Genomic DNA, 23,135 nt, shown 5'->3' on the forward strand with positions numbered 1-23,135 from the left:
ACGACTTGGAAAAGGTTGCCAGTGTTTCAGCTAGGCTGCCTTGTGTTCCCTGAACAATAAGCATCCATCTTTTTGGTGTTTGGTAGGAACTTAGTGCTTGTATTCCCAGGAAACTCTACAGTTCCTATGTCTGAGCACGGAAAAGGACTGCCACTTTCTTATGAACTTGCATCTTGACAGGTGAAAGGGAAGAAGTGAAAATATGACCCCATTTCCAGTGCACTGGTCCATGGAGATGGATAGCTGGGGAGGGAGAATTGGGCTCTGTTACTGTTCTTAAGGGGATGATCAAGTTTTACTGACCTGCAATTCGGTGCCACCTGCCATCACAGAGACTCTGTTTCAGTGTCACTGAAGTTGAAAAATCCCTGATTCCATTATTCAGTTTCACAGTAACCTGGGGGAAAACAATGTAACAGTCACTGTAAAGCCCCTCCTGTTCTCTTTTTTTTTTCTTCTTTTTCTTCTGTTGTAATGATGCGGTGTTCCCCACTCAAAACGAGTAATACGTAAGTGAAAGAATAACAGTTCATGAAATTCCTTAGAATAGCACATCTAATTCACAGATTTTGATTTTTATTTTTAGGATTCAATAGTTCTGAAACATTTCTGATTTGAACTCAGAGAAGAGTTCAAAGAAAGAAAAAGAATTTCACTCAAATTTTCTAGTACTTCTACTCTATAATTTCCTGGGTGTTAAATTAGTGTTTAGAGGCATCAGATGATGTTTTGGCATCTTGATAGCCACTTAATAAGGAAAACAGTCATGAAAAACCTGAGCATAAAAAAACAGTCAAGATGTGAGAAAAGAATAGATAGAGAAATCTAAGAATGACCTCTAAGTTATTTCTTCATGCTTACCAGAAAGCCGCTGGCAGAGCTAGAAAGTGAACCTAATTCTCAATTTTGCACCTCTGCATTAATCATGTGGATGAATATCTTCCTGCGTGCTAACACCACAGCAGCGGCAGGGCAGCGCCATGTCCCTGCTGCAGGGCACAAGATTCCCAGTGGTGATTGCCAGAGAACTCCAAACACTCAGCCCAGCCTCTCAGGCTTGGCAAATGTCTAAATTTTCCCTGATAATACTGACAGCTTGTTGGCTAAAAATGTTGTAAGGAACCAACTTATATTTAATTTTAGGGGATCTCTGTTTCAGTGCAGTTGTAACCAAGAAAATTTAAAAACTTTTTTTTTTTTTTCTTCACAAGGGCACCAACAAACAAAAATGCAATGATCCTCATCTTCTCTTTCATCCACCCTTGGACAAAATACATAGGAGTGATTAAAGCAAATGAAGAGTTCTTAGAGAAAGTGACTCCTTAATAAATCACTTAGACAAGCTATACTGATATAGAGAGATAAAGGCATTTGAAAAATGGACTAAACATACTGATCATTCTTGTTTCTCCAGCAGAAATGTTGTCACAAAACAGGTCTTTGGTAATGACTTCAAGGAGAGCAGGTAGATGATGGTAAAAACACAGATGCTTACTAAGAGGGTAACTAGCATACCTGTCATACCTGTTGCAGTGACAGGCAAGGAAGAACTGCTTTTCCATAATGGATTTTGTTTTTGAATTGCATATGCATTACGCAGGAAGTGAGGTATGAAGTAAAAAGTGAGGCAATAGCTTTTGTTAGGCCAACTGATACAGCTAGAAAAACAGACAACCTTCTGGACAGGCCAGTATTCCTTCAGATCTTTACAGAAGAAGTACTAGGCTGGAGCAGTTGTACAGAGATTCAGCCTTTAAGTGTGGCATGATACATAGCAGTGAAATGTGCTATGGTAATTTCTTTGTTAATTTACCAACGAGTAGCTACATCTGTAAGAATGGGCTGTCAAAAGTTAGGCGCCTTACTGAAGCACCTGTTGTCTTCTCTATAGTAAATATAGAAAAACAGATTCTCTGAAAGATAGCTCATCCCACCTATGCTAGACACCTGCAATTCTCTATTGTAAAGTTCTGTTCTTGTAAGAGAAGTGGCAGCATGTATCCGCAGGTGTTGCATTTCTACCTGAGATTCAGCCAGCCTCACTTAAATATCCTTCTGTTTGGCTGACAGTTTGATATTGGGTAGTGCATTGCAGTGGCCATAGAATATTCACACTGCCTAGTCTCTGAATTTCTTTTTTACAAAAAGGAAAAAAAAAGATTTTTTTTTTCTGCTCTAAGCCTTTGCTTGTTTTGTCTATTTAGACTGCAGCTTATTGTTGCATGTGTAGAATGCCTAGTATGGAGGGATCCAGAGTCTAGTGATGAACAGAAAAAAGGTAGCAACAGCAACAACTATCTGATGAGTTAATTTCAAACCTCTCTCATTCAATTAACAGCCTTAGAAAAATCCAGGGGTCTAGAGACTGGATAAACAGACAATCAGAACTTTGCCTTTTCCTCCTTTTCCTGTTAAAGCAAGAAGAGAAGGAGCACAACTCAGACTCTTCTAGCATACAAGAAATAAAAATCCATCAAGTGAAATCAAATCACCGTACTTGTTATACATTTTTAATGTGTGGATGAAAGAACAGTACCAAAGCAACAGTGCTCTGCTCATTAATATTAATCGTTGGTATCAGTAAAGTGATCTGATTTTGTCTTTGGTGTTATTTTTTTGTATGTTAAAAGAAGTACCTGGGTTGCCTAATCTAAGCAGTTAACATATCTAGCAGAGGAATAAGAATTGAGTAATGGCAAATTTGTAAGACAAAAGCTGCATATAGCAGACCCCAAGTATGTAGTAGAGGAACTAGTCAGAGAAGTGGAAGAAATGTGACCTTCATTATACCTGTCCATTTCTCATGTGCATATTCAAGTACTCCCCATTCACGCTGTGGCCATGCAGTAGAATTCCTGAGCTGCTTCGGGGACGTATTTCAAAAACAACTTCAAATTTCAGGCCTAGACTGAAGGATTCATCTGTGAGGGAAGAAGAATAACATTCTTTATGTAGTGAGTTAATGGGTAAAACTGGACATCTACTTAAAGTCAACATGGAAATTCAAAGTCTCAGGGTGGAACCTATTTGCCCTGTCCTCAAAAGTATTAGAACATGTGCCAGTACACGTAATTGAAGAGATGTCATGGTGTGCCATCAATGACCCACTTCAACTTTTGTTTTGATTACATTTGCTTGAAGTGCTAATAAAGGTTTCTGTATGTTTCTCATTTTTCAAAAAAATAGGTATTCTGTTAAAAAAAATAGCAATGAAATGGACAGCAGAAAATAGTTTCCATTTAGATTTTTTGGCAGTTTCTTATTGTGCAATTTGCTAGACTTTCAGCAGTCTTTATGCAGTGAGTGGGAGTTCACTTGAGCTTTGATGATTCAATAGCAGAAAGTCCCTTTTTCAATCTGCTGGCAGGCCAGGGAGCAAATTAGAAACACTGTGTGGGTCTTCTTGCTGTTGCCAAATATAAATAGGGTTGTGCAGTTTCCTTCCCTGTTCAGATCACAGCCTATGTGACCAAAAGAGTCCTCTTAAAACAATTCCTGGAATACAGCAGGCCTCAATGACAAAAAATATGTGTCCATCATGCTGTTGTTCAATGTCAAGATATACAGAAAGCTTTTCCTCAGGATTTTTGAATGGCATGTTATTTTATTAATTACAAACTAAGGGATGACCTCTTGCTGGTGTACTTGGTTTTAGCTGCATTGTCTTCTACATCTATAATTTTTACCATATTATAAAGTGTTCTCTGCTGAAATTATTCTAAGTATTTTAAATATATGTATATATACACACATATAGATATACTTATCTAGCAACTTATTAAGTTTCATAGTGACGTTCTTACCTTTCAACATCATCTGCTTACCACAATAATGGTCTGTATCTAACAATCCTTACAGCTCACAGCCTTGGAAATTACCACATCCTTTAGTGAAATATACCATTTTGAAGTACAGTGAAAACGACAGTCTTATTATTAAATACATTTTGGTAGTGTATTACCAAGGACAACATATCCTCCTTCTGATGAAAAGTATGTTCCCGCTTCTGATGGGCCTTCAAAGCAAGGCGTTACACTAAAGGTCTGCGAAGCCGAAGTAATTGATCTTCCGTTGAGCTGCAAATTGCTGAGACAGCCACTAAAACTGTAGACTGAGTTAATCTGGATGTGGGGGGAAAAGCATGATTAGTAGAACCAAAGTGCAACTAGAGCAAGACAGTATTATACATACCACACAACCCTGGGGCAAGGCAGAGGCCTACTTTTCCTGAGTAGTGTAGCTATCTTGTTAGGCACATATCTCCAAAGATTACCTTGAAGGTGTCTTGGTTATGTTTGCTTTTGCTTTAACATTCCTTCCTATATACATCAATATCGTAGATGTAGAGCAGATTTCTGATTCCTAGGTACTGTCTCAAAACAGAGATACTGAGCCAACACTAAGCCTCTCTGAAACTCATATATCTCAGACCTTAGAGTGAAATTGATCTCACCTAACTTCCCCTGACTCACCTAAGCTTGAATGTTGCTAAGATTTCTTTCTTCCTCAGGGACCACTGGCTTTCCAGATACTGCTGCAAATTTACTGATATCTAGCCCCGTTACCGCCAGCTCAGCCCTGCAGGAGCTTTGCTATCCACTCAGACTGAGCTGTGTGCTCCTCAGCATGCTGAAAATTGGGATCAAAACATGCTTTTGTTTGAACTCATCCCTACAGGCAACTTTTGCATTAGCTGTACACAGAGGTATGGGATGATGTAATGGGTGTCAGATTTACCTGGATGTTCTTCACAGCTTTTCCTGGAGCTACACCCCCAATATACAGTGGTTCAGTGACTTGCCAGGTATTAGTGTTACCACTGAAAGATTCTTCCAGTACTCGGAGACCATCAATTATCAAGCGGCCGATATTTTTTCCTCTAATAAATATTACCTAGAAACGGAGAAAAAGTATTTGGAAGATTACTTTCATCAGTTGAGGGAACACTTCTCTCCAGCGGAAGGTAAGAAGTCTGAGAAGAAAAGCTTGTGAATCATAATCTACAAACCCATTTTACTGACTGCCAATACTTTTTGCTGGACAACTCTCTCCACATTTATGTAAAGATAGATAGTAGAACTGCAGTCTTACCATTTTAGGGTACAAGGCAGAGGTATTCCAGGTGTCACAAGGTCTACTGAGATCTGCTCATCTTATATTTGCATATATGATTGGTTGCTACAGTGCTATCACAGTTAGTATTTTCATGGACTTCTCATGTTTTATGGTTTGGATTCATTCAACCTTCTTTAAACAATTAAGTGCCCAATTTAGGAACTTAGTAACTGTAGGCTTCTTTTGTAGTTATCGAGGAGAAACGGGTACCACAGAGGGAAATTCACCTTGCCCTTAAAATTGTCATTTTATTTTCTTGGACTACAGAGGGAGCCTGAGAGCTATACTCCTCGCTTAGGCACTTCCAAGAAATTTGCTGAACAATCCTTCCTTTCCTAGCTAACTTTGTTTGTTTGTTTGTTTGTTTCACTATCTACTTGCTTCTGTCATTTTTTTTCAGTGTTGGGAGTTGCTGGATTTTTATAACTGATTCACTTTCCTGTCCCTAGTTAATGACTTGTTAAAATACTGCACAAAAGTTTTGGCAGAAGCTTCCCAACATATAGGTGTGATTGTGAAAACATGAATGGAAATTCCCTGAGCTGTCAGATCATCAGTGTTTTTACTGTAGCATTATAACAAGTACCATCATCATACTGATGGTATTGCTTGTATGTCTTGCATAAAGAGACCGATGATACACTGCTTGTTTAGAGATTACATTCTCAAAGTCTTCATACAAATAGGCAAGGAGACACATTTAAAAAAAGAAAAAAAATTTTTTGTTTTTTGTTTTTAAAACTTACATTGTGCCAAAGGCCATCGTTGTATTTCTCCTGGCTCTTAATCCTTATCTTCTGATGACCAGCATTAAACATAAAAATGAGTCGGCCATGGGCAACAAAAAGGGCCATGAAATTGGTTTCTTTTTGGTCTGAGATGTAGAAAATCATTCCATGAGATGAGTGAGTTTTCAGACTGATAGAGAACTGAGCTCTGGCAAACAAAAACAATATCAGTATTAAAACAGATATAATTAACTGAAATCAAACTGCAGCAGAGGAAGCCTGAGATTTTTTTCTCATCCTAAGGAATATATATCTCCTTTATGGAAGTGGTGTTTCTGAGAAACTTCCCATTAGTTTTGGAGTAGAACTCAAAGTCGGAGAAGAAGCTGCCTTCCAAGGAACTTATTTTCAAAAATCAAAATCTCTCGAGTGAATAAAATCAGAATAAACCATGAATAACTGACAGTGTATATATTTCCATTCCTGTTGAACGGAGATAAATTTTCCTGTGATGGCACTGTTCACAAATCTCTTCTGTTATTCCAGACTTGCTGCTAAGCTTCTGCATCCCAATAGGTCCTCATTAAGTCCACTACAGCATGGCAAATTATACCTGCTCTGTTCAACATGGTAAGCAGTGAAGATTTCTTGAGTGATTGGTATTACTACTTTGGGTCTAAAAAAGGCAAAGCTGCATTAGTATAGCATAGAGACAGAACTGATTAGTCCTGCTTCTCACTCCAGGTGACTAGCTTAGTTCCTATTCCTGATATTTTCTGAAGGGCCTGTACATTCGCCATTGCATGTGTGTGTACATTCCACACACACTTAGGCCCTTGCCAATATCAGTTGTTTTAAAACATCATACGTCTTTTTTTTTTTTTTTTAATGTGCATAACAATGAAAATTCTGTAATAACAGTTGTAACATGAATATATCTTGTAAGGATGAAAGGACATGTTAGAGTTTGTGTTTTCGTTCTTCCATCTCATATGGGCACCATCAGGACTACCTAAGGAAAACACTGTTGAATTAAAACAAACCTAATGGTTTTGTTACTTAACTCAGGAAATAGCACTCTTGTTTTCTGAGTTAGTGGTCTGGTATGCTTCCAGGAAGTGCTGTGTTGTTGAATTTATAGTCTTTCATGGAAAGTATTAAACCACAATCCTTTGCTGGTCATAACACACCATATGGCGTATTCTGTGGGAGCCTGAGAAATAAATGTCCACAATATCTCGACTCATTATTAATTACTTGTATTTCCATTATGGCTTGAATTGGACGTGGTTTTCATAGCTTTACGTCCTACAGCACTGTGTAGACTCCTAAGCATTAAACAGCTGCCAATGTCCACTCAACACATAACTATATTTCATTTCTTGGTGAACTATCAGGTTTTCCAGCTCTGCTCTAATGACATTACTTCTTGCATAAAGAGACCGATGATACACTGCTTGTTTAGAGATTACATTCTCAAAGTCTTCATACAAATAGGCAAGGAGACACATTTAAAAAAAGAAAAAAATTACAATACGGATGAAGACTCCACAAAAGGAATGTAACTAGAAACACATTGTATTTATTGCTATTTCTCAGCTGAAATACCTATTAATGTATCCTAACAATGTACTCTATTGAAAAACTTGCCTAAGATATAACAAAAAAGGCCAGCAGAAATATGTCATTTTTTCTTTCAAAGATCTTCTATCATGTTTATTTCTGAAGTCCCTTTACCTTTCACTTAAATCCTTTGGTATGTGATCAAATTCTTGCCGGCTGTTTGCTGTTCCTCCAAACTGATAAGCGTTTTCAGTTGCTTTGGGGTTCATCGGCAAGTGGCACTGAGGGTCTTTTTGCATATTCACTTCTTGATACATTTTTTTGAGGCCAGTTGAAGGTTGTGAGATCTTGTCCTTATCTCTTCCCACCTTCACAGAAAGAGAACCATTAATCAGATATTTACATACTATTGGACATAAAACAAATCAATCAATAAATAAATATTATTTATATACAAGTCAACAATATGCTTTTTCCTTACAAAAGTACCAGGAATGGTTCCAAGTCAGATTTTCCTTACAGAGATCTACTATAGATACTCATGTAGAGAAGAAGGGATAATTAGAATGCCTGTGTATAATTATAATCCAATTCTTTTGCACTTTTCAACTCTTCCTCTCTGTTTTTGATGATATAAGCTATAGTACAGACATAAAAGAACATGCTTGGGCCAGAAGATCTGCATGCTGGAAGAGGGATTTTTCTTGCATTTATATTAATGTATGCTAGCTGCACCCAGTAGAGAGAGCCATGTGGACATAGCTGAGAACAGAAGCGAGCTTATTGCCTTTAGGCTGTAGAAGAAATCAAGATGGGCTTTTTCTGCAGGACTTTTTAAAAGATGACAGAAATTCTGTTTTACAGTTCCACTAAGAAGGAGTGATGCGAGCATAGACCAGATACACTGGATCAGGACAGTCATTTGTAGTGATGGAATGTATAAGGGAATGGAATCCTTTCCTTTTCTATGTCTGAAGTGTTACATTTTTGGTGTCCATAACTTGGAGAATTTACAGTCATGACAGAGTATGTATCAACAGTGGAAAATTCTAAGGTGGTACTGACACAGTTTGTAGCAAACCTTTTTATTACGGTTTCCTTTGGCTTTTGATGAATTTTTTCCTTTCTTATGGAGAAGAGCAACAGGAGGGGATTCAACAGGGCATCCATAAAAAGAAGTCTGAACTTTCTCAGAGTACCGCTGGAAATCTTCCACTTCAACCTCTTGATCCAATCTGTGTTTCAAAGAGGGGATGACAAAAACAACTTTTTTCCAAGTGTTGGAATTCTTCTAATAAAGACCACAGTAATTTACGTTTGAATTTTAAATGATGTTTTGGTGGGCTTTTTCATTCTTGGATTGTGGATAAAAAATTACAGATTAATCAGTCAACGTTTGAGTATTGTAGGCAGCCTATCCTACCTTTGTCTGTTGTACCCATGCTCTCATAAATAGTCTGAATCTGAAACACCAATTCGCTTTAAAATCTATATAAGAATATTTCATAAAGTGATTAAGAGCAAAAAATTTGGACCATTTGCACATGACCAAACTCTTAACTTCAGCAATGTCTGTGAGATTCCTTAGTATCATTTTGTTTTAAAGGCAGAGATCTAAGCTACTTAAGTGTAAATTACAGCTATTCAAATTCTGCATTGCACCAACACCATTAGCATGAAAGCTGATTTGCATCAAGTTCTTCCCACTTTAACAACATCTCAACATAGCAGGTCTGCGCCAAAAGATTCCATAGAAAATAAGGCGAGAAACGTATTCACACATACTGTCTAGCCTCACAAAATGAGAGAGGGATTTTTATTGTGAAAATCAATCAGCTCTCTTGAGCTATTACCCGAGCTGTCAGGCAACGATTGCCTAATAATGTGTTTAGGAGGATGCTACGCACCTAGTGAAGTATGCATTGCTTATGCAGCCAGTGAAGTTGGCTTGCTGCGTTTTGAGGGGTGAGCCACCAAAATAGAACTTCTTGATGCTGTCAGGGCTTTTCCCTGCTCTGTCCTTTGCTGGATTCTTCTTGCTTTGTTTCTTGTCATCAACATTCAGCTCATATCTGCAAAGACAAAGCATCCACTTTGTAGACTGGTTTTGGAAAAGTCCATGATGGTGGTTAGACAGCATATTACATGCACCTAAAATATTCTGCTCAATGCATAAAATCACTGAATGGTAGTGCCCAAAGTCGTGAGACCTTCTCACATCTGTGCCACAAGCAGCAGTGAAATTAGCCCACTGGCATCATAGAGTCCAGAGGCCCACAGATGTCATAATATCCTGAGATTAATCATGAAGTCCAAAAAAATACAGTCCACTCAGTGAAGATAAATAAACCAACGGATTGCTAATAAATGGATGGAGCTACTGTTTTTGTAATATAAGATCTAAGCTCATGCTATTCCTTCTTCTTCATGTCCCTATCCCTTTTTCCTTCTCTTTCATCACAGTACATGGATGTTTGGGCTTATACAATGTCCTTTACCTAATATCATTTTGCAACAAGCACATTAATTGCTGCAGATGCCAGGAAGGATTTTACTGCTTTAATAAGAAACTGAATATAGCTAAAGCATCAGACAAGCGAGCTCATTTCTTTGGTGAGCTCAGAATTCAAAACTTTCAGGGAAGTGTGACAGCCCTCAGCACTTTTCCATGGCACCTTTATGCACTTGGAGCTTTTCGAACCATGTTTCTTGGATGTCAGAAGTCATAGGTACAAACCTCCATTTCAGTTAGAAAACTGAGAATGACCTGGTTGAATCTGCATAGGCAAGGTTCTTGAAGAAAGAGTATTTTGAGTATTTACTGTCTAAGAAAATTCTAAACACAGAAAACAACAGTAAAATACATACCAATAAAACAACGCTTTCAACTTTTCTGAGAAGCAGATACAGACTTATTTCCCACTGCCATATTTAATCTTACATTTATGTCTTTCAGTACTAAAAATATTTTAAACATGTTCCACTCTGTATATCCCAAATGCATGCTTTTTCTGAAGATGCCTCAATTACTTCAGGGTCAATTTGGGATTTCATTAGCAAATCAGAACAGTCAGTTCTGAGGAAGAAAGAATTTCCTGCTAGTTTTTTTTAGTTTATACTAAACTGCTTTCATACCTAAGGACAAAAAAAAAGGACTAAGCTTTTAAAAACACTATTCTTTTCTTTTAGTTTTAATAACATTTCCCAGCATCTCATGCTCAGGCCACAAACCAAATTTCAATCTGAGATTTTGGCTTTGATTTTTTTTTTTTTTAAACTGAATTAATTAGTTTAAAATATCAGTGGAAAAAAACAAACAAACAAACAAAAAACAACTCCTAAAATCACTTTGAGAGTGAATATTGAATGATAATATGCACTTTACAAGAAATATTTTATTCTGAAGGTAGGGAATAAAAGTTGCTGGACAGTTTTACCTTTCTGGTGTGATGGAAGTAATGATAAAGTGGGTTTTTCCATCGTTATAATTTCTGTCTGGTGATTGAATTTTGATTCCACTTGCATTTAAAACAACAGCACCTCTGTCCATAGAGATGGATAATACATCTGACTGAAATACAGACAAAATCATCTTCATAAGCAAGTGTAACACAGGAAAGTTAACAGTTCTGTTTATTTTCCTGCTGTATTTGTTTTCTCCAACCAAAGAGCTTTCTTTTTGCTATTTTCCCAATTTTTACTGTATTTAAAGGAAGATAAATTGAGAAGCAAAACAGGAGATGATCTCACTAGAAATGATATTCTTGCTGTTTTTTAAGATTGAATTTTGGAAATTCTGCTACTGATTATGTCTCATGTTTCTGTCACATGAGCTCCTTACGTCTAGCGTAGATGTACGATGTTTACATTTCATTTGTGCTTCTGGTACCCCAGCTATGGTACTACATAGGGCATCTGTACTTCAAGATTACCACTGTCGTAAGACCAACACATTTTTTCTTTTCCTAATTCCCTCTGATCACACCTGTTTAGTCACTCAAAATTATCTTACAGATATGATCCTCTGTCTGGGTCAGGCATACGGGATCACAGTGCCACGTAGCAGGAGCATTATCTGTTCCATTAGCGCAAGCACTGCCACTGTGCACTCAGAGGAATCACACTGTCTAATTCCGTCAAGTGTTAAATTGCTGAACCTCCATTTGTTAAATAGGGCACTTGGCATCTCATAGGATTAGTGATTCTGAGTTAAAACCAGAAGTGGTGTGTGGGGTCTCATTTATGCAAGCAGCATGGATAGCTGACATGGTTACTGATTTCAATTTAAGGCAATACTCCACACTGTAAAATGGAAAAGTTCAGGAGTGGTTATAGATGTCATACAGCTTTCCTTGCTGCATTGCTCGTGATCTTCTGCAAGTGTGGCAGAGCAGACATTTGGGATGGTTGCAAATGTTCTGTCATTTGAGCACGTGGGTGCTGCTGGTGTAAGTCTGAGACCGCAGAATCCTAGAATCACTCTGTCTCACTCAACATTTTGGGAGTGCAAGTCTGTATTTCTGCCCATGGCACATCTCTGAGGGGGCATTTGGAGCAGCTTGGCTTTCCATAACTGCAAGGAGCCATTCTCAATTGCAGATTTTCCTGGTCACACATGGAGGTCTAAGTACCATTGGGGAATACAGGCAATTTTCCAACTAATTTCTGTAAATTCTGCAATGCTCAGAATAACATCCCACTAATCCAAACAAACTTTCTGCCTTTGCTTGTTGCGGATTGCCTCTGTGAGGAAAATGTCAGGCCCTCAGTATTATTTGTACTTTGGTAGCATCTACAGGTCCAAATAGGGATTGCAGTGCTGCTGAGCACAGTGAGATCCGCTGTGCATTTCTACCCTCAGGACTTTAATCCTAGGCATATGATCACATGCTCTTCTCAACATCAAAATAATGTCTAGGCATTGCTGGGTTCATCTGTAGATCAAACGTGAACTGTGAAAATGAGGCCATCAACAAATGCTTCTGTATTGTGGACTGCTTTCTCTTTTATTAAAAGATGAAGTGAGAAATTCTTTTATGCCCTTAGTATTCTCCTGAGAAACAATCCAAAGCTAAAATAAAACAAACTGTAAAGAAAAATATACTCACTCCTTCAGAATAGTAGAACAGCAGCCCATTGGGCTGCAATGTGCGGAAATTAAAGCCTCCTTCAAATTCACTTAAGAGGGACACTTTTTGGCTTGATGCAATGAAGCTCTCTCCATTGAAGTATGCTTTGCGGGACATCTATGTATTAAATAAAACAAATTTACATGTAAACTGCAGACAACATTCAAATCATTAAAAGAATGAGCCTATTTCTTTCTTTTAAAGATGCAGCCAGTTCAGTTCTATAAAAACTCCATAGTTTTTTTTTTTTTTTTTTCTGCACCTAATTTATACAGGCTGTCCCTTGCAGGCTATGAAAATCTTAAGAAAATGTAGACATTTTAGACAGCGTAAGCCAAATTGTTCTCAGTTTCCTGGGATTCCTGGCCTCATCTTAAGCCTGCTGATGTTAACGAATGTGCAAGCTAGAAGCAGAGGGGGCTCAAGCCCCTGTTTGAACTGTGTGGCACTGAGTCACCACCCCAGCATGTGATGTATTAGTTTGCCTGCTGGACTGAATGCTGGTGTGGGGGGTTGGACATGGCAATCGATAGCCCTCTGAGTCTCGGAAGGAAAACTGGGTCTGCAGTAAGACAAATTGCAGCTGGCTTCTTCCTTTGCAGAGAGTGAGATTGAGTGATGAACTCTACAAGTGGTGAGCTCTTTCCTCTTCATGGATTCTCATGGATATATTGAATAGATATGGCCATAGGATGTAGACCATAAACACTGTTTAGATTTACCAGTTTTGCACTGTAATGAACAAATGATAAATGATGAAAAGGATCAGAAAAGAAATGGCAATCTCCTCAGTGTTGGAGCTGGTGCAGTTGATTTGTGTATCACAGAGGTAGAGCTGGATTGACTTAAGGAGTCTGACAACTCATCTGAAGGGGGATCTTGCTGTCTTTTTCTTTCCATACATCTGTATTAGGACACATCTGAGAAGAATTCTCCTTGTCTCTTTAATAAAAACTGAATTACAAGGGAATATTTCCTTCCAGAATACAGCACACAACTTATTTCAAAATCAACCTTCACATTGCAATCTCACATACGATAATAATATCAAGTAAAATACCTTGTGCTGCAATTCACAGTGAAAATTGGATAGTATGTCAGCAAACTTACACACACGTGCACATACACACACACACACACACAAGTCAATGAGCTTGTTGTCATTTCCTTTGTTGAAAACTTCCTTTCTTTTTTTTTGGGAGTTAAAAGTCTATCTCATGGGTGCATCCACTGCCAAAATTTTGTTTTTATCTCACAAATTATGTTATGCTTACCAGTGAATCCTCTGGGCACCCATAGCTAATTCCCAGGGTTCCTGGTTCTTCTAACAAGTTGAAATCCTTCTTTTGGAACTGGAAACCCTTCATGCAGCCTTTAAAGCCAATGCTTCCTGCCAGATGTGAGCTAATGCTGTTGGAAAACAATGTCAAAAAAAGTGCAGTTACATATTCCTTGCCTTCCTGAATATACTTTTATTGCAAAGATGTTCTAAAAAACATTGAAGAGCCTCAGTCACTTGCACCACTAGTGCCCAATTCCTACGTCTTTATGTAAAACAACTATTTAACCACATTAGGTGTGTTGAAAAGTCAAGATGCACCAGCTGTAATAAATGTTACAGGGGGAAATACATGACAGTTCAGAGGGAAGGTACATACAGAATAACTTTAAGATAAAAATATCTGCTGAAATAAAAGAACATATTTTTAAATGGGTTTGTACCCACTTACAGTGAAAATCATTGGATTTCTATCTCCACCTGACATTTTAGAGAAGTTCTGTGTTAATTTTCCTTTCTTGGTGTTACTGGCAAGCTCTATTATTGCACTGGGGAGCAAATGCATTCCTATTCCTTAACATGTATTAGTAACAAAGGTCAAGGAATTAAGAGTAAATTCTGATTGCTGATGAATGGGTTTACATAGCTGTAAATGAGAGCAGTAGGTGGGCTTCGAGGATCCTTTTTATGTCAGATTTGAGGTCCATAGCACAGCAGTGCATCCCACCTGCTCCTGCTCACTGCTCTAAGTTTTCTACTCCACCCTCATCAAGATATCACAGCACCACAGCACAGGACATATCACTGAAAACTTAGGCTGCATGAAGGAGAAATTTGCCTAAAATCACAGAGGGTTTGTAACAGAATAAGGAAATGACATGCTACCTACTGGGTACCAGTCCAGGAGATAACCAAGGAAGAAATACACTGAAAGAATGAATGTGAAATAAAGAGTTTTGACCTGGTTAACATGTAGATGGTCTTTGTACTTTCCAGAGCGCTTTCTAGCACCTGTATTCTTCTCACCTCACGTGACATCAGTGTTGACATCTGCTTCTGCGCTAGCTGTCTATGGTTTATCTCATTGTAAGGTAGACATGGAACACATGAAAATGAATAAACCTTTGGAAATACTTGTTTTTCTGTGTTGGCTAAAATGGACCATCATGTGCAAGAGTGCAGATGCACACGTCTGAAATGACGTGAGAAGAAGAACACTGTAGGGGCATAATCTGCCCCTCAGTGAAATGAGTGGGAAGGCTAAATCAACAGCAAAGCTCCAGTCATTCTCACTGAGGCTTGGATCAAAGTGCAGGGTATCAGTCAATCAGTTTTACCTCCACTCTGATTGACTATGGCTGGATGCCACAAACATGTCATTAACAACAATTTCCAGGAGCAACTGGAACTAAAGAAGATAGGCTTAAAGCTAAAGAAATTTTTCTTCTGAATTTGTTCTTATAGTTCCCAGCCCTGAGAGCTCCTAGCTCCCCTTATATCCCCCTTTGCTTTATGCAGGGAGTGAAGTGGTAGGAAAATAACATATAATGTTACTTCCAGATTCATTTAAAAGACAACTGACAGAGGAAAGTGCTGTTGAAGTGAAGGAAAATATACTGCTTTGAAAGAAAATTAAACTTCTCTTCTAAGACTACAGCTAGTTTTCCCACCACTGCTGCAGCCCCATGTCAGTCAAATGTAAATCTGTCTAGAAAAAGGAAGCATAAATATCAATAGTAGATAATAGCAGTAGAAAGATAGACAGATAGTCTTAGTTCATTGATGATATAACTCTAGCAGCAACTTACGCACCTTTTGGAAATGGAAAGATGTCACCACATTTAGACCATGCTTTTTGCTGTGCACCCTTTTCAGGAGAACCAGAACTGGGTACAATATACAAGGCAAAGGTGTAGCTCTGCTTAATTCATTTCAGTACACATTTTTCAATGTTGATCATATTCTTACAATGTCTATTCGTATTTTTTCTCTGTTACCACTTGTTCACTGAGTTGCTTTTTTTTTTTTGTTAGTTTGTTTTGTTTTTGCTTTGACAGTATCTTCAGGTGTTTTGTATAATGACCACAATGCACTCAGAAAACTGCAGGCACATAATTCATGTGATTCATCCTGTATCCTACATTTGTGAGCAAGTTTCATTTGCCATGGGGCTGCTCAATTGCCTAGATTTCTAGGCCTTCTGGGCTTTTTCAGTTTTCTCTAGGCTTGATTAACCAAAGTATTTTTCACCATTCTTTTGCCTTTGTTTCTGGATCATTAATGTGTTCAATATCAACCCTAAGAGAGATCCTCTGGGCTTGTGGTGTAGACCTTTTATACTGTGAAAATTGAATGGTAACTATGTTTTATTTTCCCTTTCCCAGCTACTTTCTAATCCACCACACTCTTTCCTCCCTTGATGTCACTAGTTTTCTCAGTAGCCCTTTATGGCAAACCTTTATGAAGAACTATTTGAAAGGCCCGATAAATTGCATAGGCTATTTCTCCCTTGCCCACCATTTTGTTTGCATGTTCAGGTAATTGCATGGGATCAAAAAGCATCATTTTCCTTTATAGGAGGTTTGTCACTATCATAAAAGCTTAATCCGTGGTATACATCACAGACAATATTATCATTATATCTCATTATATATCAATTTTACAAACGGATCTCCTGACAACAAAATAAGGTTTCAGGATTTACCAGTAATTCCTAGAAATTATTCTGCAGCATTTGCTGTCTTCCCTTTTTTATACATAGAGGTTATTTTAAAGAGAGACTGTATTTCTGTCAGCAGTTGTGAGTTTTCAGTTAGCAGCTGGAGACCTTTTGAAAACTCTAGCTGAGCTGTCTGATCAAGGGAATGCATGGTGCCTGTCATATGCTTCTTCAAGCATCTGTCCTGCTTTCCCAGAGTGTCACTCGGCTTCAGTACACTACCATTACAGGAACTGGGAGCTGTATGGTCTACTGGGATTAAGTTTGGCTTCTGTCAAATGGTACGATGGGAAAATGAGACTTTTTCTTTTCTTCTCACGCCTACACATAGACAACTGACTTGAGTCTAGAGAGAAACTGAGACTCATCAGAATTGAAGTGCATAGTAGAAAAGATATCACTTTTAGATTTGAAAATGCACTTGGTAAAGGGTTTTGATTCTTCAGCTAATGCATTTTTACTTTACAAGGATCACTTTTTTTGCAGAATGAGAAGAAATAGTGATTCTATATTTTCATGTGTTTGAAATTGCCTTTCTGTTTTAAGAAGACAACAGTTTCTGTTAACTTTACTAAAACGGAACTGGTTTCAGCAGAACTTTGCCGTGCTGGATCTAGCCTAATCCTCGCTACCTTAGAGCTATGTACAAAACCTTAGAAGTTTGTCTTAGGAGTTGTTTCATGTAAAGGTGTTGAAACTGGGAAAAAAAAACACAACCACAGAATGGTTGAGGTTGGAAGGGACCTCTGGAGGTCATCTGATCCAACTCTCCTGCTCAAGATGGAACATCTAGAGTACGTTGCCCAAGACCATGTCTGGACAACTTTCAAGTGTCCCCAAGGGGGGAGACTCCACAACTGCTCTGGGCAACTTGTGCCAGTGCTCAGTCACCTGCACAGTAAAGAAGTGTTTCCTGAGTAAAGAAAGAAATGTTTCCTGAGAAATAAAAAAGTTTTACTGTAAGCCCAGGTCACAAAATGCAACTTAAATTACTTGAAGATAATGACTGAATGCCAGTTGTCAACCAACCTGGACTGTAAGATCTCAGCAGGTGCTCCTCCAATGTAGATGTCTGTGAATGGCATTGCTGTTCTTTCATTGTCAACACTTTTTATATGTCGTCTGTCTACTACCAAGATCATCTTCTTAGAATTGTGATATATAATAGAAATCTGAAAAGAAAAACATGTTTTTAAAAGTGTCTAAAATGTCATCTTTTGTAAGTTGTCATGGTGATTTTGCAAGATCGATTGTATCTTTATGTCTTTTTGTTTGAACAGTTACTCCCATTTATTGAAAAAGTTGTTTGTGAATCGGGAGAGGTTGACAACAATTACTAGTAGGGAACTTATGTTGATGCCACAATTTCTCTGATGCCTGAAGAAACAGGTTATTTCGTTTATGATTAAAACCACACAAAATTACCCCGTGCCAAATTCTACACTTCAGCAAGCTGACAAACTCCATTAACGTTGGAGTGCTTCATTGATTTATCCAGGAAGCTAGGGCCTACTTCTAAAAAAAACTTGTTTCATTGTCAAAGCATGAAAGGCATAATTTTGCCCTGGTTAAACTGTTTGAGCAGAACTGTAGCTGTAGCTGTGGATCAGGAATCAGCCTTTGAATTTACATCAAATAAATAGCAGGATAAGCGAGCCACTAAGGGGGATTTGCTACTGCCACTGCCACAGTTACTCTGGCTTAAAGAAAATTCTCTTAAAACAAGTACAACTTGGTGTTTATGATCTTCAAAAGTCCATAAAATGCTATCCATGTATAAAAGACTGCTACCTGAATAACTCTTACTTTGAATGAAACAGGAAATGCAATCCTTCTTGTAATACAGTGTATAACAACTAAGGTGGTCAAGTTAATATCATGACATGTTTTTAGTTTAGGAGAATTGTATATTTGAAGAATATAATTGTCACTGATATAATTTAATTTTGAATTCTAACACCTTTTGTCCCACATGAACAGTCCTGTCCTTGGCTAGCAGTGTGCAGAATCTGTCCACAAGCACTGATTTACCAGGAGGCAGGGAGAGCCCTCCATGGCTCAGCGCTAGTGGGACTGATGTGCTCTTTCACATGCAAGATATGTGTATGCTCTACTCTTCTGCCCAGTCTACTGCATGACCACCTGGCTCCTCATCCTTTTCCTCTTTTGAATGGTGTTACATCAAATCCTTGCTGCTTTGGAGCTGCTGGGATAATTAGTCAAATAGCTGTGATTGTAACCCCATCTCTACCTCATGAAATTTGGCATCGTTAATCTGAGCCTTCTTCATAGAGTCCTCTAGCAGCATGGGGCCAGTGCTGAAGCCAAAGTCATAGCGGAGGTACAAGAACCCGTTGTGCATCTCTAGACTGAAGAACATACTCTGTATAAAATAAAACAGCAGTCAGAAAAGCACTATCGTGACAGCAATTAAAAACAAGCAAACACAAAAAGCAGTGCAATGAGAGTGTCTGACATTGTGAACAGCATGGTACTGGGAAAAGGTCTTTTAGTTTGCAGAAGTAGAACACAGTTTCTGGATTTATGTATATTATATGTGTATATAAATATACAGAGAGAGGCACACATAACTGTTTGATGAACACCACTTATCTGAAGGCTCAATGAACTGCTTGTCTGTAGAAATAGTGTTTGGTAGCACAGGTATGTCAATATTCTTCACCGGTGAAGTGTTCCTAATGTGAACACATCCATTTTCTGATAAAGTAGTAACTCATGCTCCAAGGCAAGATGTTATACTGGTAAAAGCAATGTTGTGCTAGAATGGCTGTGTCTGCATTAGCAGCTTCTGTGAGGATGCCTATAATAGCACAGCATTATATCTTTTCACAGCCCTGATCAGCACCATTGCATTTGCTGAAGGCCGAGCAATAGGTAGAGTATATTTACTGTGTATTTGATTTCTGGATTTCCTGACTATTCCTGCTTCTTGGTTTGGCTTCTCTTCTGTGGTTGAGTGTCCTAGACTTTACAAATGGAAGCTCTACTCCAGGAAACCTTTAGGGAGTGTTTGAAATGAAGACCTGTAGCACAGACTTATTCCAAATCTGAACATAAAGAAGCAGAAAGGACGTTTTACACCAACTGTGGATCGGGGTTAATGCTTTTAATGTTAATGTTTGTGTTCTCATCTAGTACTCATGCTGGTGTTCCCATGCCTAATGGAGACATGGGAACAATAACTCTCAAAAAACAACTGCAGGCCAGGAACTGCTGTCTGTGACACAAGTGATTCCACCCTCAAAAGTCATTACTTAAAGTAGTAAAAGTAGTTTTTTAATCTAGTGCTTTTAAATGAAACTGCAGCTTGGATTTGTCTTGAAAAGCTAAACTTGAAAATGAAACAGGGTTTACACTTGGAATATTTATGAGCTGTCCTTGCAGAACTGAATAATGGAGCATCTTACACAGTCTTTCTAAAAGTGTCTGAGCAGGCATGGTCTTCTACAGCTAACACCCAACTTGATCACAGTTTTCACCATAAACACACAAAGCACATACACGTCCAACAAACCTCCAGGCACTTTTGCTTAGAAGAGAAGTGACTGATCCACAATGGAGTCCGTTAAACTTTTAAAAGCAGTTGCTTAGACCAGAACCTCCTGAGAACAAAGGTTAGTGGTGGCATGCTATGCTGTAGAGCAAATCGCTCACCATAACTCTCGGGAAATTATCCTTAAGGTACAAACTAGAGATTAACTCTGTACTGAGAATAGATTTGTTCCCTTGTGGTGTGTAGACAGGTGTATGTCTGTGGTCTGCATCTACATAGTAAATTGTTTTCTGTGGCTTTACCAAGCTGTAACCCACACAAGACAGGAGTTTGATGTGGAGATGCCCGAAGATAAAAAAAAAAAATCTGAGTTTGTCTTCAGAGGATATTTGCATATGACATCTTTCTTTAATCCATTTCTGAGTTTGTATCACCATCAAATGTCTGAAAAGCTGGTGACATTTGGATCTAGCCTTCTTATTTGGGTTTCTTTCTCTTTTCAGTAACTTGAATAACTGTTTAGCTGTAGTACTCCCTGAGTCACAGCGATAAAGTGGCAGCTACCGTGAAGTTACTGCTTTATAGGAGCTATTTCACAGAAATTTCCTATAGATTTGGCTGTGCATTCACATTTAAACAAAGATGCAATACTGGTCTTAACTTCAGTTTCTCTCAGAGTGTCACCACAGCAGTATAACCACCCTGAAGTCCTAGATGTCTCTGGATTAGAGCAGAATCCAGCTCTCCTCCTAATGCATATATGCACCAGATGAACACAACGTATTTCCTCTTTCCAGAAGTTAAACATAAAGACATAAATATTTGGGATTTCACATGGTGTTGTAACTACTGGAGAACTTATGGTGCTCATGGCTAAAGGGTACCAGCAGAATTTGGTACTCACCCCGTTAACCATCAGCAGGATCAATCCATTGTCTGTAGGTGTTCGAACTTCGATGTCAAACCGAGTCACCTGGCTGAATCTTCCCCTTCTCTCAATGTTTCTTGCCACAGCATAGCCAGAACCATCAAAGAAATAGCTCACAGCTCGGCTCTGGGTGAAAGCCAACTTATTTCTATGAAAAAACAAAAAACAAAAAACATGCAGGGAAGCAAATTTTGGCAGTGTCAGCGCCATTTTCCTTTTGGGAAATTTAAAGGACTTTACAATTAAAGTACTTTTTTGAAATTATTGTTCTGAACTGATACTTGCTTCTGGAAGTGGTGAGACTGATGAATTTTTCTTTCAAATTCTTTCTTGGATTTTTTTTTTCCTGAAAATTAATGTGTAGTTTTAAAGGTGTATCTACCTCCCTTGTCATTATATCAAGCTTTTATCCTGTGCTGTATGTAGAGGACAGGAAAATTCTTTGCTCATCCTCATAAAGTGGCAGGGTAATGACACCTCCTCATTATAAGAATATACATATATTCCTATTAAAAGCTTGCCTGGTTTGTGCAGAAATCCACTTGAATTCTCTGTGGCCTTTAACCGAGGATGGGCTCTGCTGGGGAGCCCAGGAGTGGCTAGAAGTAAAAGGTGGCAAAGTTCCTCCTGGACACCTCAGCATCCCCTTCCCATCTGCACTCTGAATCAGGTTTGAACTACCAGGAGTGGCACTTCCTACAAACCGGAGCGACGGCGGGACTGTCCCCTACCTGGCACAAGGTGGCGATGTGGTGGTGTCAATGTTGTAGACGTTCCTGAAGTTGTACAGGCTGATCACATCGTCGTTCAGGGTAGCCAGCTCCAGGCAGCCGATGAAGCCAGGGAGGTCTAAGCTAGGAGGGAGCTGTGCAGAAGGAGAGGAAAAGTAAAAGGACACGTGCTTTATCTGGATATCACGAAAGCCTCAGTTTTCTCTCTTTGCTCTTCATATTTTGAGACAAATGGGGTGCTGCTGACTTGGAATAGTCCCTGCAGTACTTATCATGATAATGCCCTGTAAGTGAAAATGGAGCTTGTAAATGCCCTCACAGAGAGAACATCAGGGCAGGTAAGGCAACTGCCAGCAAGAACTTTTCTCGCAGTTTTGAAGGAAGTGCACTTGGAAAAAAGAAAAAGAGTTAGGATTTGACTAATCACAGACCTTGCTGGATGTATTTGACTCTCTCAACAGATATTTCATGTCTAACGTATAGATGTCCTTTGCTGCCTGAAAAATAATTTCATACCATGATGAAAGAGAGAGAAATGAAAGAATGCTTTAAACCCAGGGTACTTGGATTCAAAGACTGTACCAGTGTCTAAGTCTCAGTAGGTATTATTTTAAACAGTTAGCAGGATAGAGAAACTCCTTTTTTAACAAAGGTCACTGCAAATGGAATTTAAATAGCCACATTGGTGAAGGGAAAAATACAAAAGAATAAAGCTGACAGACCTAGTGAATCATTCTTTTAATATTAAAATACTCTGCCCTGTGGAACAGGTGTGATATTAATAACACCTCTTGTACTTCAGAGTCTGATCACTGCCAGTAACTTTTCTTTGGCTTCTCATTATTTCCATTTTGCTTACAATATAATAATAATGGTAATGCAGCAATGCAGAATATACGGAGCTGTAAGAGAAAATGAGATTCTCATCTGCAGCACAGAACCTGTGATTTGGCAAATGATCTTTTTTCTTTTCTTTTTCCTTTTTTTTTTTTTCCTACTATTCTGTTAAATTATTTTAAGCATGAGAAGTCTAATGGTTAAGTGGCACATTTTGTATTTTAACATATACCATAGGGATGCAAAGGCATTTAGCTTTTAGCAAAACAGATTGTATGTTAATAAACAAAAATGTGAGGTGCCTATTCCTAAAGGGGCAAGAGACACTTATGCTTAACAAATAAAGCCATGAATCCTTTGCTTCCCATTCTCCTTCCTGTTCTCCTTCATTTTTCTCTTTTCCTTTTTCTCATTTCCTTTTCATCTGCACTGGACCAAACCTGGAGGGCTCATTTGCCATATTACTTTTTTTTTTTTTTTTTTTTTTTGGTCTGTGCAACTGTTATTTATTCCTCAGTCCTATTCCCAGGTAATTTGCACTGTATTTCCAGGGTTTAGTAATCTAAAATTCAAATCATGGTATATATCTGGT

The 23,135-nt window shown here is 38.4% G+C and overlaps 1 protein-coding gene across 2 annotated transcripts in view; it reads right to left on the bottom strand.

Annotated features, from left to right (window-relative positions):
* The window catches only part of LAMA4 (laminin subunit alpha 4), a 97,899-nt gene that overhangs the window by 3,272 nt on the left and 71,492 nt on the right, over positions 1 to 23,135 (bottom strand). For both annotated transcript variants that reach the window (XM_040552536.1, XM_040552537.1), the window contains exons 22-36: positions 21,707 to 21,840; positions 20,952 to 21,123; positions 18,785 to 18,916; positions 17,563 to 17,705; positions 13,810 to 13,945; positions 12,515 to 12,652; positions 10,844 to 10,977; positions 9,314 to 9,478; positions 8,488 to 8,641; positions 7,581 to 7,774; positions 5,862 to 6,051; positions 4,738 to 4,893; positions 3,962 to 4,121; positions 2,791 to 2,921; positions 304 to 397 (exon numbers count right to left, since the gene is read on the bottom strand). In XM_040552536.1, the coding sequence (XP_040408470.1) occupies positions 304 to 397; positions 2,791 to 2,921; positions 3,962 to 4,121; positions 4,738 to 4,893; positions 5,862 to 6,051; positions 7,581 to 7,774; positions 8,488 to 8,641; positions 9,314 to 9,478; positions 10,844 to 10,977; positions 12,515 to 12,652; positions 13,810 to 13,945; positions 17,563 to 17,705; positions 18,785 to 18,916; positions 20,952 to 21,123; positions 21,707 to 21,840 (2,233 nt within the window). The remainder of the gene's footprint in view (positions 1 to 303; positions 398 to 2,790; positions 2,922 to 3,961; positions 4,122 to 4,737; positions 4,894 to 5,861; positions 6,052 to 7,580; positions 7,775 to 8,487; positions 8,642 to 9,313; positions 9,479 to 10,843; positions 10,978 to 12,514; positions 12,653 to 13,809; positions 13,946 to 17,562; positions 17,706 to 18,784; positions 18,917 to 20,951; positions 21,124 to 21,706; positions 21,841 to 23,135) is intronic.

Source organism: Cygnus olor, chromosome 3 (assembly GCF_009769625.2).
Source record: "Cygnus olor isolate bCygOlo1 chromosome 3, bCygOlo1.pri.v2, whole genome shotgun sequence".
NCBI classification, from domain to species: domain Eukaryota; kingdom Metazoa; phylum Chordata; class Aves; order Anseriformes; family Anatidae; genus Cygnus; species Cygnus olor.